General features: G+C 44.1%; 1 protein-coding gene across 1 annotated transcript in view; it reads right to left on the minus strand.

The window, feature by feature from the left end:
* Nucleotides 1-19784, minus strand: part of LOC139576869 (syntaxin-2-like) — a 155118-nt gene that overhangs the window by 117200 nt on the left and 18134 nt on the right. The window contains exon 10 of the mRNA XM_071403415.1: nt 17117-17263. Within this exon, the coding sequence (XP_071259516.1) occupies nt 17117-17263 (147 nt within the window). The remainder of the gene's footprint in view (nt 1-17116; nt 17264-19784) is intronic.

Raw genomic sequence — 19784 nt, forward strand, 5'->3', positions numbered from 1 at the left:
CGCTGTGTCAGATTGCAAAAAAACTTTACGTAAAAAGTAAACCATGCAATAATCTGAAACGGCGCTCAGAACAATAGTCAAATTAGCCGCCATGTTGGAGTCAACAGAAACCAGAAAATACATGATAAATATTCCCTTACCTTTGATGATCTTCATCAGAATGCACTCCCAGGAATCCCAGGTCCACAATAAATGCTTGATTTGTTCGATAATGTCCGTTATTTATGTCCAATTAGCTACTTTTGTTAGCGCGTTTGGTAAACAAATCCAAAGTCACGATGCGCGTTCCCTAAAAGCTGACGAAATGTCCAAAAGTTCAGTAACAGTCAGTAGAAACATGTCAAACGATGTATTGAATCAATCTTTAGAATGTTTTTAACATAAATCTTGAATAACGTTCCAACCGGAGAATTACATTGACTTCAGATGAGCGATGGAACAGAGCTCCCTCTCATGTGAACGCGCATGGTTAGAGCATGGTATGGTCATGGCAGACCTGACTAATTCCCCTCAAAACTCATCCAATTCTCGCTGTGATTTCAATAGGATCTTGGTTGAAAATCGACCAGCCTCATAATTCCCACTTCCTGTTTGGATTTTTTCTCAGGTTTTACCTGCCATATGAGTTCTGTTATACTCACAGACATCATTCAAACAGTTTTAGAAACTTCAGAGTGTTTTCTATCCAATATGAATAATAATATGCATATATTAGCAACTGGGACTGAGGAGCAGGCCGTTTAATATGGGCACCTCTGTGCACCTTTCATCCAAGCTACTCAATACTGCCCCTTCAGCCATAAGAAGTTAAGGAATCACATAATATAGTTCACATAATATCATTTACAAGTATGCATTAAGGTGTCTGTTATAGAATAATCTTGTCAAAAGCAATGAAATGAAATTAATTTATATAGCTTCCAAAATCTTTTTTATAACGAAGGAGGAGTACCAAAATGGCTGCCTGGTGGCTTCAATACAGCCCCCCTGTCAGTCATCCAGGGTTTATACATCACTGGCCAGAGCAGGCCAGCGGGGAAAGGCCATCTCTGCATGGGAGAGCGTGACTTGCCAACATTATGGGAACACAGCCTGGCTTTAGCTAGCTGGGGATAGAAACACAACACAACCGTGACATGACAACAGCAGCTTTGGTGTTTATATGTGACATTCGCTCCCAGTGTTCAGAGCAGAGGACACGATGGTTCTGTAGGTTTCAAGGGTCAAGTTTTATTCGTCGTATGTACAGGATACACATGGTATATACCGTACAACGAAATGCTTACTTGCAGGTTCTTTCTCGACAATGCAACAACAATAAGGAATAAGATAAGATAAGAATACGAACTTAAAGTAAATGGCTCAGTTCAATAGAATAAACATTTTAGCATACAGTAAGTATAATACAGGAAGGCACAATTTATGGTCCAATATTTACACGTGTTTTGGGGAAGGGGGGATTGCGGGGAAGTGGTTAAATTGTGTAATATTTTGCAGTAATAATAAGAGTCTGGTAGCAGCAGTTGTGATGTGTGTGTGTAGCATGAGTGTGTGTGTATGTGTGTGTGTGTGTGTGTGTGTGTGTGTGTGTGTGTGTGTGTGTGTGTGTGTGTGTGTGTGTGTGTGTGTGTGTGTGTGTGTGTGTGTGTGTGTGTGTGTGTGTGTGTGTGTGTGTGTGTGTGTGCGTAGAACATTTTGAATTAGAATTGGGTTTACTTTCTGAATTGAGTGGAATTAAAATGGAATTGAGCCCAACCCTGCAGTCCATATGTAATCTCTGTAACACAGGAGTAAAATCTTGCGTAATTTGGTCAGCTACATGCAGAATCTGCCCACGGGAGATTAGTCCATGTGGAGCAGCTCACCCTAAGTTCACCTTTCCCAGTGTTGGTGTCGCTCCATCCCCCGCCCTGACGTTTGTAAAAATGGCCGGAAGATGTCCATGCCGGTGCCATCCTCTTGCAGTTCATACTAATTCCATGGTGTTGTGTGCCTGTATGTCTGCCTGCTTGTCTGTCTGCCTGCCTTCTGCTCATGGGAAAAGGCAGGGATATTTTTAGCTGCTCGTCCCCAGCTGCACATCTCCAACCCAAAGCCAACGGGCAATTAGTGTTTATTTCTCCTGACAGGAGGCAGCTTGCCTACCTCCGCAACACAGACATCTTCACCCAGGCTTTTCTTACCCTGCCCCATGCCCCCTGTCCAATAGGCCACACAGGCCTTACTCAACCACCATAGGGACTGGTGCTCAACATCACCCCTCCCCCTCAGTCTCACGTCTTTACAGTGTGTATCAGTCATGTACAGTTTTAGCCCACGGCTGCTCATTTTCTGTTTTTACCTCTGCAATAGCCTCGGGAATAAATCTTTCTGCTCTATAAATGCTCCATAAATTTGAGCAACACTGACTTCATGACTGAAAGTCAAAGTTGGTTCTTCATCATCAGATACGTATGCTTGTCAGTGGCCACATTCACTGTAAACATGAAATGTGGTTTAGAACATTATATGTTCATGAATGATTCATGAGTGCAATTTTGTTGCACGGTAGAATAGCACTGACTCACTGTAAGTAGCAGTGCAGGACCGCTCAGGCATGTAGGCAAGGGATGTGAGAGTATAGTCTTTCTGGGCCATAAGAACAAATGATTCTATCAACTGTGATTGCCAGGACTGAAGGGTAGGTCTCCCTATATACCTTCATTAGAATGAATAAAGTCATAGACACGCTATATCAAGACCTATATTTATATGAATCTCTGGCTCAGGCAGGCTCCAGTGGAGGACCATTTGTACAGAGCTCATCCTGGACTGTGGCCCATGGTTAGTAAATATTTACTTGCTGAAATAAGAACACGTCATATTTAGCTCGAGTCCAGCAGGTATAATGACTCAATTTAGGAGTCGATGTCATGTCTGCCTCTTTAATTCATTTTAGCCAGGGCAAAGCTAATTCAATCCAGCTTATTGAAGCTTCTTTATGCTATTACCCAGTGCCCCTGCTCATTGTGACTTGTCCATGGACAGTGGAGACTGTAGAGTGGAGAGGAGGCTTATACCTAACCCATAGACTTCACTTTACAGACACTGCAGCCTTGAAGACAGCCTACCAACCAAAGTGTTAGGATGAACCGCTGAGAAATGAGAATGATCACGCAGTAGCACAGTGGGGGGAAAAAGCTTTTCTTCCTAATTATGTTTGAAATTCCACTTGATCAGTGCCTGCAAATCAATGAATCCCTCCACACAAACACAAAGCATTTAACACCACATCACATCAGCAGGCAATTATCATAGTCAGAATTAAAAGTGCTGTGGAACCGACCGCGTGTCATAAACAGCAAACTGGCAGAGTGTGTGTCTGCTCCTCTCCCTGCCAATACCACGCTGTAATCAAAGGCCAGTTAGTCCCATTAACCTTACACAGACAGGGCAAAGTGGACAGGGTGCACAGATGAGCTGCAGCTCATCACCATGGACAGACAGAGGAACAATAACATACACTGGATCCTGTGTCTCTCACGTCACACACATCCTACTCTAGTCTAGTGTATCATGTCCTTCTGGGTTGCCACTGGAAGCAAGGAGTAGTATATCAATCAATTACACTAGCCAATATTAAAACGATATCTGTCTCATACCTCACAACAAGAATCTCAGAGAGTCTTTCTGACTCCAGACCCAAATTTGAACAGCAACTAAAAATACCTGTGTGGTTGATATGTTTGGAAATTCCACCTGGTGCAAATGTAAGTATATGAGAGAAACATCTAACAAGGACATTGTTATAGGCAACATTACACATATCAAAAATGCCTACCAAAACATGCCAAGCTAACTTGACAATGAGAGGGATGCGTATGTGCTTCATTCATAGTTGGAGTAACACAGCACACCCTAGCAGAGAGTGGTCAGATCAGGCAGAAAATAAACAAAACTGAGCCGGCCTGGGGACAGGCAGACATAGAGATTGAACCTGCAGAGATAAGCTTTTTCATTACAATGCAAATCCTGTCTCTAATCGCCGCTGCCTCAGCTAGACTCTGGCCAGACCCCAGAGACCACCATAATCATGCACCTCCACTGGCCTGGCGTGACGTGCCACCTCTAGGGGACAGTAACAGACTGTTCAAACTAAAGCTATCCCTCTCATCTCTCTGTTGTGACTGGAGCCTCAGGATAGACAAGAAATACCTTTGGACCAAATCAAGAATCAGATCAAATAACATTTTATTGGTCGCATACACATATTATGTCGTAACCAAAAAAGTGTTAAACAAATTCAAATATATTTTAGATTTTAGATTCTTCAAAGTAGCCACCCTTTGCCTTGCTGACAGCTTTGCACACTCTTGGCATTCTCTCAACCAGTTTCATGAGGCAGTCACCTGGAATTAATTTCAATTAACAGGTGTGCCTTGTTAAAAGTTAATTTGTGGAATTTCTTTCCTTCTTAATGCGTTTGAGCCAATCAGTTGTGTTGTGACAAGGTAGGGGTGGTATACAGAAGATAACTCTATTTGGTAAAAGACCAAGTCCATATTAAGGCAAGAACATCTGAAATAAGCAAAGAGAAACAACAGTCCATCAAAGGGTGGCTACAACATGGTTACTACATGATTCCATATGTGTTATTTCATAGTTTTGATGTCTTCACTATTATTCTACAATGTAGAAAAGAGTAAAAAATAAAGAAAAACCATTGAATAAGTAGATGTGTCCAAACTTTTGACTGGTACTGTATATACAGTTGAAGTCGGAAGTTTGCATACACTTAGGTTGGAGTCATTAAAACAAATTTTTCAACCACTCCACAAATTTCTTGTTAACAAACAACTTCCAAAGTTGTGGCAAAATGGCTTAAGGACAACAAAGTCAAGGTATTGGAGTGGCCATCACAAAGCCCTGACCTCAATCCTATAGAACATTTGTGGGCAGAGCAAGGAGGCCTTACACCAGCTCTGTCAGGAGGAATGGGCCGACATTCACCAAATTTATTGTGGGAAGCTTGTGGAAGGCTACTCAAAACGTTTGACCCAAGTTAAACAATATAAAGGCAATGCTACTAATTGAGTATATGTAAACTTCTGACCCACTGGGAATGTGATGGAAGAAATAAAAGCTGAAATAAATCATTCTCTCTACTATTATTCTGACATTTCACATTCTTAAAATAAAGTGGTGATCCTAACTGAACTAAGACAGGGAATTTTTACTAGGATTAAATGTCAGGAATTGTGAAAAACTGAGTTTAAACGTATTTGGCTCAGGTGTATGTAAACTTCCGACTTCAACTGTATATACAGTGGGGCAAAAAAGTATTTAGTCAGCCATCAATTGTGCAAGTTCTCCCACTTAAAAAGATGAGAGAGGCCTGTAATTTTAATCATAGGTACACTTCAACTATGACAGACAAAATGAGAAAAAAAATTCCAGAAAATCACATTGTAGGATTTTTTATGAATTTATTTGCAAATGATGGTGGAAAATAAGTATTGGTATGGTCTCCAGTGCGCATCCTCGATCCAGGATATCCTGCGCCGGCTCTACGCGCTGTATCCCCAGTGCGCCTTCACAGCCCAGTGCGTCCTGTACCTCCTCCCCGCACTCGCCCTGAGGTGCATGTCACCAGCCCGGTGCCACATGTACCAGCCCCACGCATCAGGCCTCCAGTGCGCCTCCACAGTCCAGTACATCCTGTGCCTCCTCGCTGTGAGGTGCGTGTCACCAGCCCGGTGCCACCTGTACCAGCCCCACGCATCAGGCCTCCAGTGCGCCTCCACAGTCCAGTATGTCCTGTGCCTGCTCCTCGCGCTTGTCCTGAGGTGCCTGTCACCAGCCCGGTACCACCAGTGCCGGCCCCACGCACCAAGCTTCCGGCGACAGTCCCCAGTCCAGAGCTTCCGGTGACAGTCCCCAGTCCAGAGCTTCCGGCGACAGTTCCCAGTCCAGAGCTTCCGGCGACAGTTCCCAGTCCAGAGCTTCCGGCGACAGTTTCCAGTCCAGAGCTTCCGGCGACAGTTCCCAGTCCAGAGCTTCCGGCGACAGTTCCCAGTCCAGAGCTTCCGGCGACAGTTCCCAGTTACTGTCACGCCCTGACCATAGAGAGCTTTTTATTCTCTATGTTGGTTAGGTCGGGGTGTGACTAAAGGTGGGTCATCTAGGGGATTATGTTTCTATGTTGGCCAGGTATGGTTCCCAATCAGAGGCAGCTGTTTGTCATTGTCTCTGATGGGGGATCATATTTAGGCAGCCATTTCCCCTTTTTGCTTGGTGGGATCTTGACTATGGATAGTTGCATGTTAGCACTATTGTTAGCTTCACGTTTCGTTTTGAGATTTTTTGGTTTTGCTGTGAGTTTCACTTACAAATAAAAAGATGTGGAACCCAGATCACGCTGCGCTTTGGTCCAGTTATTATGACGATCGTGACACATACAGATAATTGTATGTGTGGGGTACAGAAGTGAGGTAGTCATTAAAACATAATGTTAAACACGTATTGCACACAGTGAGTCCATGCAACGTATTATGTGACTTGTTAAGCACATTTTTACTCCTGAATTATTTAGGCTTGCAATAACAAAGAGGTTGAATATTTATTGACCCAAGACATTTCAGCTTTTAATTTTTTATTAATTTGTAAATATTTCTAAAAACATAATTCCACTTTGACATTATAGGGTATTGTGTGTAGGCCAGTGACACAACATCTAAATGTAATCCATTTTAAATGCAGGCTGTAACACAACAAAATGTGGGAAAAGTCAAGTGATGTGAATACTTTCTGAAGACACTGTACATATGAAGTGGATAAAACAGTATGTAAAAATACTTAGTGACCAGTGTTCAATGACAATGTACATAGAGCAGCAGACAGAAGACCCTGACTTCTCCAACCCAGTGACAATCTGCTGACTGAGAAAAGCTCTCTATGGAACTGAACCCCAACCTTTTTACAAAGCCGTTGCTATTACCAAATTGTTAGTTCGAGTCAGATGTAATCATGTGCCACCCTATCTTAGGTTTAAATGTGATTTTCTCTTTTTCATCCTTTGATCTTACTGTTGCACTTATGAATTTGTGTGCTGCCTGTACTTTCAGTCTCAGAGTGAACCCGTGTTCACCCCACTAGTCCCGTGCAGCTATCACACATACACCCTTGCCTCAGGAGTCCCCTCTTCCTCCTCCCTAGGCAGTCTCCTCTCCTCTTCTCTACCCTCCTCCCCAGGGAGAGTCACCTTTCCTTTCCTCTCCTCCATAGGCAGACTCCTCCCATCCCCCCTCCTCCTCAGTCAGTCTTCTCCCCAGCCAGCACTACATTCTCATTAAGACAAGCAATGGTCTGACTACGACAGTGACACTGATAGAGCAGTAGCATCAGAAGAAGCCTATGCGTGCAGTCTCACCACACCAGACAAGTCCAAACAATTCAACCCAAAACCTTTGTAGCAGATGAGTGATATGCATTTGACTGTCTTTTTCTATCACACTGGTCTGTTTACCTTTTTTTTTATATGCATGTAAGACATTCTAGCGACACAAGAATTATCATATTTGACTTATTCAGGACACCAGGTTTGATTGAATAGGACCCCTGATTTCTGGCTAACAACGTTTAGAGAGCATCCATCAGATGTTCTGTCCCAACAGCACAATCAGTCTAGCACTCTGAGTGTATACCCCCAGATCGACTTCAAATTAATCAATTATGAATTGGTTCAGGCCCGATCCCTGAGGTGATTTACTAGCGGCTCTCCTCTGCTCTGGCCTGCAGCACACATACACAGGCCAGCTAGCGGATACCACGACCTACTCACAGCTAAACTGCTGCGTAACATAACGACAGCTGGCACAACATATGGACATTTCCATGTAAAAAGCCCCATGAGCACTAACATGTGAAGTTCATAGACGCACATCAAATTTGGTGTCAAATGAAAGCTAAGAGTCTATATTTTTGAGAGATTAAGGCATATATACATTTTTCAACCATTCTCCATCCCAAAAATTGGGAATGCGCGAAGGCGTATTTTAGGATTTTAGAAAACAGCAGAAAAAGTCTTAAAACGTATTAGAAATACATAAAAACAAAGTAATTTTAAAGTAACAACCCCTGACAACTAATATCAACATTTATACACTGCTCAAAAACATAAAGGGAACACTTAAACAACACAATGTAACTCCAAGTCAATCACACTTCTGTGAAATCAAACTGTCCACTTAGGAAGCAACACTGATTGACAATAAATTTCACATGCTGTTGTGCAAATGGAATAGACAAAAGGTGGAAATTATAGGCAATTAGCAAGACACCCCCAAAAAAGGAGTGATTCTGCAGGTGGTGACCACAGACCACTTCTCAGTTCCTATGCTTCCTGGCTGATGTTTTGGTCACTTTTGAATGCTGGCGGTGCTCTCACTCTAGTGGTAGCATGAGACGGAGTCTACAACCCACACAAGTGGCTCAGGTAGTGCAGTTCATCCAGGATGGCACATCAATGCGAGCTGTGGCAAAAAGGTTTGCTGTGTCTGTCAGCGTAGTGTCCAGAGCATGGAGGCGCTACCAGGAGACAGGCCAGTACATCAGGAGACGTGGAGGAGGCCGTAGGAGGGCAACAACCCAGCAGCAGGACCGCTACCTCCGCCTTTGTGCAAGGAGGTGCACTGCCAGCGCCCTGCAAAATGACCTCCAGCAGGCCACACATGTGCATGTGTCTGCTCAAACGGTCAGAAACAGACTCCATGAGGGTGGTATGAGGGCCCAACGTCCACAGGTGGGGGTTGTGCTTACAGCCCAACACCGTGCAGGACGTTTGGCATTTGCCAGAGAACACCAAGATTGGCAAATTCGCCACTGGCGCCCTGTGCTCTTCACAGATGAAAGCAGGTTCACACTGAGCACATGAGCACATGTGACAGACGTGACAGAGTCTGGACACGCCGTGGAGAACGTTCTGCTGCCTGCAACATCCTCCAGCATGACCGGTTTGGAGATGGGTCAGTCATGGTGTGGGGTGGCATTTCTTTGTGGGGCCGCACAGCCCTCCATGTGCTCGCCAGAGGTAGCCTGACTGCCATTAGGTACCGAGATGAGATCCTCAGACCCCTTGTGAGACCATATGCTGACACATGCACATTTGTGGCCTGCTGGAGGTCATTTTGCAGGGCTCTGGCAGTGCACCTCCTTGCACAAAGGCGGAGGTAGCGGTCCTGCTGCTGGGTTGTTGCCCTCCTACGGCCTCCTCCACGTCTCCTGATGTACTGGCCTGTCTCCTGGTAGCGCCTCCATGCTCTGGACACTACGCTGACAGACACAGCAAACCTTTTTGCCACAGCTCGCATTGATGTGCCATCCTTGATGAACTGCACTACCTGAGCCACTTGTGTGGGTTGTAGACTCCGTCTCATGCTACCACTAGAGTGAGAGCACCGCCAGCATTCAAAAGTGACCAAAACATCAGCCAGGAAGCATAGGAACTGAGAAGTGGTCTGTGGTCACCACCTGCAGAATCACTCCTTTTTTGGGGGTGTCTTGCTAATTGCCTATAATTTCCACCTTTTGTCTATTCCATTTGCACAACAGCATGTGAAATTTATTGTCAATCAGTGTTGCTTCCTAAGTGGACAGTTTGATTTCACAGAAGTGTGATTGACTTGGAGTTACATTGTGTTGTTTAAGTGTTCCCTTTATTTTTTTGAGCAGTGTATTATGTTTTATTTGGTTTATGTGACAGTCTGGCCAATCTCTCTCCATCTCCCTCACCGTCTCCGTCTCTCGCTCTCTCTCTCTGTCTCTCCAATTTGCTTTATTGGCATGACATAACAATGTACATATTGCCAAAGCTTACTTTGGATATTTACAATATGAATTTTGAATCAAAATAGAGAATCAAAATTGTCAACGGGACAACAGTAACAACAATAACCAAGGGTCAAAATAACCATACATTGAACAATAACAATAAGTATACAGTAGAGGACATGTGCAGGTTGATTGGTCTGTCAGACACTGTCCCTCAACCCTTGGCAGGCAGCAATGTAGTGCGCTGCCAACCCACAGCTCTCTGCGTCCTCCCCCAACAGGACGGGTAGCCTACTCTCATCAGAGAGGTCTAAGAAACCTTGAATAAGGGTTTCAAATTTGGGGAAATGACACTATCTAATTGTTTTATATTTTTTTACATTTTGTCAGGAAATGCAGCTCTGTCTCAGGTTCTGCTGTTGTGCAGTGGTTGCACAGCCTTTCCTCTACAGGGAGCCAGGTTTTCCTGTGTCGACCCTTCTCAATGGCAAGGCTGTGCTCACTGAGCCTGTACTTTGTCAAGGTTTTGATCAGTAACCATGGTCAAATAGTTAGCCACGGTGTACTGTCAATTTAGGGCCAGATAGCACTGCATTTTGCTTTGTGTTTGTGTTTTCCAATAAGCAATGTAGTTTTGTTTTGACTGTGTTGTAATTTGGTTTATTCTGATTGATTTGGATGTGCTGGTCCTGAGGCTTCAGTGTGTTAGTAGAACATGTTTGTGAACTCAGCCCCAGGACCAGCTGGATCTCAAACTCTCTCTCTGTCTCTCTCTGTCTCTCTGGCTGTCTGGCTCTGGCTGTCTGTCTCTGGCTCTGGCTGTCTCTGTCTCTGTCTCTGGCTGTCTCTGTCTCTGGCTGTCTGTCTCTGGCTCTGGCTGTCTGTCTGTCTCTGGCTCTGGCTCTGGCTCTGGCTGTCTCTGGCTCTGGCTCTGGCTGTCTGTCTGTCTCTGTCTCTGGCTGTCTGTCTGTCTCTGGCTGTCTCTGTCTCTCAATGTAACTTCTCCCGTGACACCTACCCATGAGCCCTTCTGTTTCCATTTACTGTAACCAGCCCTCTCACCCACTGAGCACCATCTGACACCGGACATCCATGGACTTTGAAAAGTAGTTGAAATTTGGTCAGTCCAAATCTGAACCAATCATAGATGTCTGTTTCACAAGTTTGGACAGCACAATAAAGAAAAGTAGAGTATAGGTCAGTACAGTATAATTTATTGTACTGTACTGTACTTTACTCTACTCTATTGTACTTTACTATACTGTATTGAACTTTAATGTAGTACTGTACTGTACTTTGATGTCCAAACTTGTGAAACATAGACGTCTATGATTTGTTCAGATTTGGTCTGGTCCAGACCAACAAAATGTGGTCTTGTTTGGTGGCAGAGCTCATTAAAATAATAGCCAGTGTGTAGAACAATACCCAAATATGCAAAAGAGGATATAACATTTTTATACCTTTGTGTACCTACTTAAGATACATCACCATTAACAGAATGAAATTCATAATTATGAATTTCTATATAGTACAGATCAGGGACCGTGATATAATTCTGTTACCAGGTGTTAATCCACTTCACTTACTGTAGTTCAATAACTAAAATACATTTTTCCAAAGTCAAGGTATCAGAGCTGACACCCCGTTCTTTCTGCAGACATCTTCGAATCTTCATTCTGAGTCGATATTTAAGAGACTTTTTGGAAAAGGTGGTCACAGGGGGACATTTTACCATCATTCTGTTACCAAACTTTGCATCTGCACTGTTCTTCCAGTAAATGTGTTTTTGTAACATTTTCAGTGGAAATTGTTAAAAGTAGTACCTGTGCATAGAGTTGTATGGTTTGTTTAACTTCGCAATCAATGGTTTTTGTTTGGCGTACTTTTAAAGTGAAGAATCAACGTCTCGACGTCATTCTGATTCCGTGGAATTGCCCATATCCACTTACATCTCATTTACATCTCATTTACATGGTATGTGCTCAGGGGAGCATAACGCAAACATGTGCACATATGGTTGTGTGTGTGTGTGTACACTGATGTGCTGTGTAAATGTACACACACAATAACAGACCCACATACACACACTTGTGTATCCAGTAGCTTAGGATCGAGTGTGTAGCGATAGGAATTACAAATCATGGATGAACCGGGTTTGCAAATCTACGGTACAATTAAATCTGCTCGCATACGTAGGAAAAGCCCTGCCGCTTTTCAGCAGCTGGGAAAAAAAGAGGACAAAAATCACTTGCTTGCCTTATCATGCACCGGACAGGTTCACAGCAACAATGACGGGGGTGATGATGATGCACTTTCACTGACTGGGCTGTCTACTGCTGTCATCTTTACAGAGCTGCTTTCCCAGGCAGAGAAGATGCTGTTGCGTAATCCTGGACACGGACCCTTCTGTTCATATCACTAATACCTCCCACCATGGCAGCCAGGGCCGGTCACGTGCTGCCGCCAGGCCAGCCCATAACAGCAGCAGTAATACAGGACTCCAGCTGTTACTACAGCCTATGCTCAGTCATCAGAGAAAGCAGTGAGTGCACAGGGCCACGCTCCTCTCCTCTCACATAACTCATCCTCCCGCCTCCACTGAGGGGCCAGCCTTGACCTACGTCTCTGCATCAGTCTCAGCGTCATTCGGCACTGTTCCAGCTGCTCCCACTGTACGGTCCACCACAGCATCCTGGCTAGCACAGGAGGAGCACTGACCCTCGCACGCTTAGCTTACATAACGCTTCTATTGTTAAGATGCAAGCAGGACAAAACCTCGACACGTAGAGTGCTGTACTGCTGCTGTACTGCTGCTGGCTTCACTGGCTGCACTAGGCTCCATGATATACTGTAGGACTGACACAGTCAACCATTTTATTTCACTCAGCTTGGAAGCACCACAGTGCCTCTCGCGATACAGTCGTTTCATCACTGAAAGAGGGGCACATGGAGCATTTTAATAGGATTGTAGCTAGACAAACCCTTCCCCTAAAAGTATCATTGAGTCATGTAATTTTGTTGGCATGAAATGGCATAAAAATGATAATTTCTTACACTGAACAGGAAACTTCAATTTGAGTCATTTGATTTTCAAGCTTGGTGATTACAAGTCCTTTCTGTTAAATGGCTACCAGTGTACTACAGTACATAGTAAAGAGGAAAGCAGCTTGATGTCTGTTCAGGGATAGTAACTGGAATGATAAATTACCATGTTTCCTTGTCTAGGTGGGCAGGTGGAGCTGTGAATGGGGAATGTTTCCTTGTCAAGGTGGGCAGGTGGAATTGTGAATGGGGAATGTTTCCTTGTCTAGGTGGGCAGGTGGAGCTGTGAATGGGGAATGTTTCCTTGTCTAGGTGGGCAGGTGGAGCTGTGAATGGGGAATGTTTCCTTGTCTAGGTGGGCAGGTGGAGCTGTGAATGGGGAATGTTTCCTTGTCAAGGTGGGCAGGTGGAGCTGTGAATGGGGAATGTTTCCTTGTCTAGGTGGGCAGGTGGAGCTGTGAATGGGGAATGTTTCCTTGTCAAGGTGGACAGGTGGAGCTGTGAATGGGGAATGTTTCCTTGTCAAGGTGGGCAGGTGGAGCTGTGAATGGGGAATGTTTCCTTGTCTAGGTGGGCAGGTGGAGCTGTGAATGGGGAATGTTTCCTTGTCTAGGTGGGCAGGTGGAGCTGTGAATGGGGAATGTTTCCTTGTCTAGGTGGGCAGGTGGAGCTGTGAATGGGCAATGTTTCCTTGTCTAGGTGGGCAGATGGAGCTGTGAATGGGGATAGGGGGTGGAGGGCTACTCTCTCACGCACCAGGTGATTGGTGGAGGGTGACAGCCCTAACTATGGGACTTCTGAGAAGTGACCTTGGGAGGTAGAGAGAACTCATTCACACACACACAAGCATACGCACACACACACACACACACACACACACACACACACACACACACACACACACACACACACACACACACACACACACACACACACACACACACACACACACACACACACACACACACACACACACACACACACACACACACACACACACACATTCTCTGTCTCAGACACACACACTAAAATATTTCCTTCATCTCATCTCTACTATTACTTAGTGTTGCTCAATGCTGAATGAATCCCTGAGAAGACACACCAATGCCAGCCCCTGGGACATCCCAGTTAAACTATGTCCTCTAACCACCAACTTACCAACCACACTCTGTTGTGCCCTAATTCAGCAAGTCATTGCAAATGAAACACTGACCTCCCTAAATTATTCAACCCCCTTAACACAAACTGTAATACCAAGAATCGTCTAATTTCTCAAGTGATGTGCACTAACACGTTGACCACTAATAAAACACTCAGTTCCCAAATCATCCATTTAAACTGACCAATAGGCTTTCCCCTAATTACCATATCCCATATTAATTCCCCTAACGATAATGATCAACTTCCCCAGCACACCAACACAATGTGTCTTCCCTAGCATACAGTATTAGCATGAAACTTTACTAGCACAAATACCATAGTTTGGCTTCTTATTGACATTTCCTCAAACACACTACACTACACTACACTACAAGTCTTCACTACCACACTACACAAATACTAATGTCCTCCAATAATTTCAACTCCAGAGCACAGGATTCCTATACAACATACTTCCAGATCCTCTCATTCATGCTAAAGCTATTCTACAGTAGGTCCTCTGGCTGCTGGCATTCTCTGTCTGGTCCTGCTGGAATATTCTGCATCTTTCTCCTCTCTGCTCCACGTACAGCAGAGAGCGATCCATGTAGAGAACTGCAGAGCAGCTGAGCCGTGACACAGAGGCATGTTATGATCATCATACCCCCAGCAGCACAGTGCTTCTGCAGCAGCAGCAGTAGAAACAAGCCAGTACAGTGCAGCCTGTAGAGAAAAACAGAGGGGGTTTGACAGTACCTCACAAGCAGCAGTCCTGTCTCTGTATTTCCCTGTTGTAGGAGCGGTGCAGAGGCAGCAGTGTCCTACTGTGTCAGACCATCAGCTGGCAGTAGAACCAGGACGATGGCCGTTGAAGGGAAGCGGTTGTTCAGGGCTGTGTGTGTCCGCTGCAGCTTAAAATGGTTCATCAGCGCGCGGCGGCAGAAAGCGGCACAGCCAGGCAGCGCGGAGAGAGACAGCCAGAGAGCATCATTCAGCTCACACTACCATGGCTGTGTAGCAAGCACACACACACACACACACACATTTACACGCCCCCCTCTCCCCCCTCTTTTTTGCTCTCTCTCTCTCACACGCTTACTCACACAGACACAGGCACGCAGGGGTGCAGAGGCCGTGAGCGCAGCACTGAAGCAGCGCTCTCTCCAGGATTTCTCTTTCAGTCTCTGCCTTAAATCACTGTTGCTATTTTTCTCTCTTCTTCTTCACTCTCTCCAATTACAGAGAATGGATATGTCCATATGCCCTTCTAGTACCTTCTCCCACCACACCACCACCCCACCTCCCCACAGCTGATGAGAAGCCATGATTAAAGCTGACAAGGTCAAATTAGGTTATGTTTGGCTGTGGCCTCCCCTTCTCCTTCCTCCTTGCTCTGTAGCAGTGTTTCTTGGTCTAATCGGGTGGCTCAGCCTCCTCATGGGTCATTATGCTAAAGAGGATCCCCCTAGGCCCAGCCCAACAAACCCTCTTCCATTGCACAGTGGGCACGACCAATCAGCTACGCCAAACACTGGCAAGAACATTGCTCATCCAATCCTAGATCGGGAAATCAAAAGCAGATGGGTATTAAAGGGGATTATTTGTGTCGTCCTGGGTTTTTCCCTATTGGGAGATAGGGGGGGGGGGGACACACGCAGAGGCTGCTCTCTCTGGATGGCTGTGGTAGTGCACTCTGGTTAGGGAGGGAGAGAATAAACAGAGCCCAAAACAGATATGCTCTCCTCTGCTTGGCTGCCTAGCAACCACAGCAGCTCTTTTTTTCTCTCTGTTTTGTGCCCTCCCTCCCTCCCCCTCCAGCAGGACCCTCTTTGCAATCCCAATTGAGAGCCTCCATTGCACAACTGCTGCTTAACACTTTGGCACTAGATCACACATGATTGATGTCAAATGCTCCCTGCCCATGTCCTCTACTCTCAGTGCAAACACACGAGGAGGAGCTCAGCACTGGCTAGCTGCAGGCAGACACACACCTGATCATTACTATACACATTACAGGCTAGGCCACCTCCAATCCAAAATTCGTCTCTATCTTGGCAAATTAATTTAATGCTTGGCAAAAAAAATAAATAATCCTTCCTGTTTGATAAATTACAGACACATACACAAGCAATGACTGTGTAATATCTCCTGATTAAAAATACAGCTCTGATTGGATCCCGACGCCACCATACCCTAACACATGAGCACAAATATGAGATAATAGGCAGTTATGAGAGAGAGAGGACTCTTATAGAATAGAAGTCCCCTGTGTGGCCTAGATTGGAGAGGTAGTGAGGATGTCTGCCTTGATGCTGCAGATCAAAGCCATGTGGGTCAAACTGCTGCTTGCTTTTAAAGTTCATGTCAGCCCTGAGAGCGACCTGTGGGCTAAAAGCCCACTTTAGACCCCAACGTCAGAATAAAGGGTCAAAGAGGAGAAACAAAGCTCATTTCTCTGAGAATGTCTCTGAGTGCTCCAAAGTGGGACCTTGGACAAGGCCTTTCTATTGATCTGTTAAGCCACTTTAGCTGCTAAGGAAGACTGCTAAATACGTTTCACCCCGTGGGTTCTGTAAGGGAAGCTTTAATGTTTTTTTTAAAGAAAATGCATATACAAATAGATACTTATATAATTATAGTACTACACTTTCAAAGTACATAATATCAAGCTAGTTATTTTCATTTGTTTAACTATCATTTAAATATAATGCATTATACAGTATAGAACTGAGTATTGCTGCTGTAAATGAATACAATTAAACCCATCTTGGTTGATTCATAAACTGAAAGTTTCACATGGTGATATGGATAGTAATGACCCTGCACTGTTAAGCTTTGGGAGTGAATGGTGAGCGCTTTGGGAGAGCTTTGGGACTGAATGGTGCAGGGTGAGGTCAAATCCTAATCGTAGCATCATCAACTACTAATCCTTTAAAGACATACTACAACTTCTCACTTGATAAAACCAATGCTTTTTGCAGCATGCTCCATTTTCTAAGCTACCAGACTGCAACAATAACCATAGCGTCTGTGTAATATCCCCACATAAAGATTTGGGCAAACCTTACAACCTGGGGAAATACACCACCTCAGTCAGTGGTTGGTTGCTAGAGAAGGATCCACTCACCTTGTCCCTCATGTGGGTGGAGTTGTTCTTAGCTGTGTCTGACCACTGTCTCTGGCTCCACATCACTTCCCTCTGGGACTGGGACACTCTCAGTAGTTTCTCCACTTCACAACAAGCCTTCTGCTCTTTCTGACCACCCATTGTCTCCTGTGTAACACACACACACACACACACACACACATACACACACACTACAATCAAATACAACCACAGGGACACTCAAAACTGCTCTTACAACCCAATTGTGTGTCCTCAGACTGCAGTAAGTCCATATAATCAATGTAACATTGCATATGAATTAGGAATCCCCAGTGATCTTCGCAATGACCTACCATGGCAGTGCCGTCCGCATGTTTTCCCAAAAGCTCTGGGCTCTAGCCATGGTCAGAAGCCACTGATGATGTCACTATAGCATGCTGAGATTATTCATAACTGTTTTCCGGGGAGTTACATAATGGTGGATGTTGGATTATTTGTTAGTGCATAGAAAACACTGCAGACACAACTCTGCTGCCTCACGGACATAAGCCTTTAAAAATAAAACAGAAATAAACATGTGAGAGGCCATTTCAACTGCTTTAAATATGGATTTCTGGAAGGTTGAGGCTATTAATTGGCAAACCAAACATACTGGTAGTCTTGTTTTAGCTTGAAAAAAATCATTAATGTTTTAGTCAGTGAGAATTTAAATATACTTAAAACTGATACCAGTGCATAAAACGCAACCCATGCTAAACATAACAGTCAACAGCTACTGTATCTAACAGTAATCATTGTAATGATGGTACCATATATCACACAAATCAATTATAGGACTCTCATTGTATGTGTCACGTCCTGACCTTAGTTCCGTTTTTGTGTCTCTATTTTAGTTTGGTTAGGGTGGGCAGTCTATGTTCTTTTTTCTAGGTTGTTGTTTTTCTATGTGTTTGGCCTGGTGTGGTTCCCAATCAAAGGCAGCTGTTTATCTTTGTCTCTGATTGGGAGCCATTTTTAGGTAGCCTGTTTTCCATTGTGTGTGGTGGGTGATTGTTTTCCATTTCAGTGTTTGCACCATTCGGGACTGTTTCGGTTTTCATTTTGATTCTCTTGTTCTTTTTGTATTTTGTATTCATTCTCATTAAAATATATTATGGATACGTACCACGCTGCACATTGGTCCGATATTTCCTACTCCTCCTCAGACGAAGAGGACGAAAGCCGTTACAGTATGCCAATGACTTTAGAATAACTGGAAAGGATTTGAAGCTAAAGAATAATTAAATATTTGATTTGCATGGGGGAAATATAAAAAAACAATACATTATGCATCTGGTATAATAAGGTAATGTGTCAAGTGGTCCAGTGCTCGATTATGGACACTAGATGTCAGCAGGTATGAGGACTCATCAATGTTGGACTCTGCAGCTTTGATTTCATTTTGCTTTACCATGGTTATTACTATTAGGATATTACCAGAACGATGAGGACTTTTTTTATTCAATTCAATTCCAGCCAAAGCATTTCCAAAGATTGAATTGAAACTACTGACACAATGAATAGGCCCTCCACTGGACAGACTTTTAAAAAGTGTATTCTGAAGCCTCATGATGCTACGACTAGGCTGCGGTTCAGCAGAACATTCATGGTCATGGCACGAGCACAAACATAGGTTGCAGTTAGAGCACTGAATAGCCTACCAAACCAGGCCGTTCTAGCCTAGGTAGCCTACCGCATGTAGGCCTATCGCTCGCCATTCTCTCAGTTCGGGACCCACCGGTACCATATCACTAGGACTGACAGTTATTTCCTCTTTATAGTCATGCACAGTGCAGAGTAAGCGGCCACCAGCCTGAAGGGGTTTTGACGGGAGGGAGGCAGGAGCCGCTCAGGTAGGCTTGGTAGCCTGTATAGGCATAGTTCAAATCTTACCGCGGGAACAAGTATCCTTAAGCTAACAACACATATAAAAACGGACATAAAATTGTACTATGTAAATATGATTCTCAAAAAAGTGAGAAAAATGAGTTTAAAATCAAGGTCACGAACAGCGAACAATAATCAACAGTCAGGCGCAGCCACAAAGGTAGGCAGGTAGATCAGGACGTGTGAACGAAGATTAATTCAAATCCATCTTTATTGGTCGCGTACATAGATTTGCAAATGTTATCACTGGTGCAGCGAAATGCTTGTGTTTCTAGCTCCAATAGTGCAGCAATACCTAGCAATAAATACACACATAATCCAGAATTATTTTTATGAAAAAATCTGAAATATCAGAACGGGCAATGTCAGAGACCGGAATATAAATATATATACATAATGTACATATGGAGAGAGTGCATTTGGAAAGTATTCAAACGGCTTGATTTGTATTAAATGTATTAAAAATAAAAAACACAAATACCTTATTTACATAAGTGTTATGAGACTCGAAATTGAGCTGTGCATCCTGTTTTCATTGATCATCCTTGAGATGTTTCTACAACTTGATTGGAGTCCAACTGTGGTAAATTCAATTGATTGGACATGATTTGGAAAGGCACACACCTGTCTATATAAGGTCCCACAGTTGACAGTGCATATCAGAGCAAAAACCAAGCCATGAGGTCGAAGGAATTGTCCGTAAAGCTCAGAGACAGGATTGTGTCGAGGCATAGATCTGGTGAAGGGTACCAAAACATTTCTG

The sequence above is a fragment of the Salvelinus alpinus genome, chromosome 5, assembly GCF_045679555.1.
Source record: "Salvelinus alpinus chromosome 5, SLU_Salpinus.1, whole genome shotgun sequence".
NCBI lineage: Eukaryota > Metazoa > Chordata > Actinopteri > Salmoniformes > Salmonidae > Salvelinus > Salvelinus alpinus.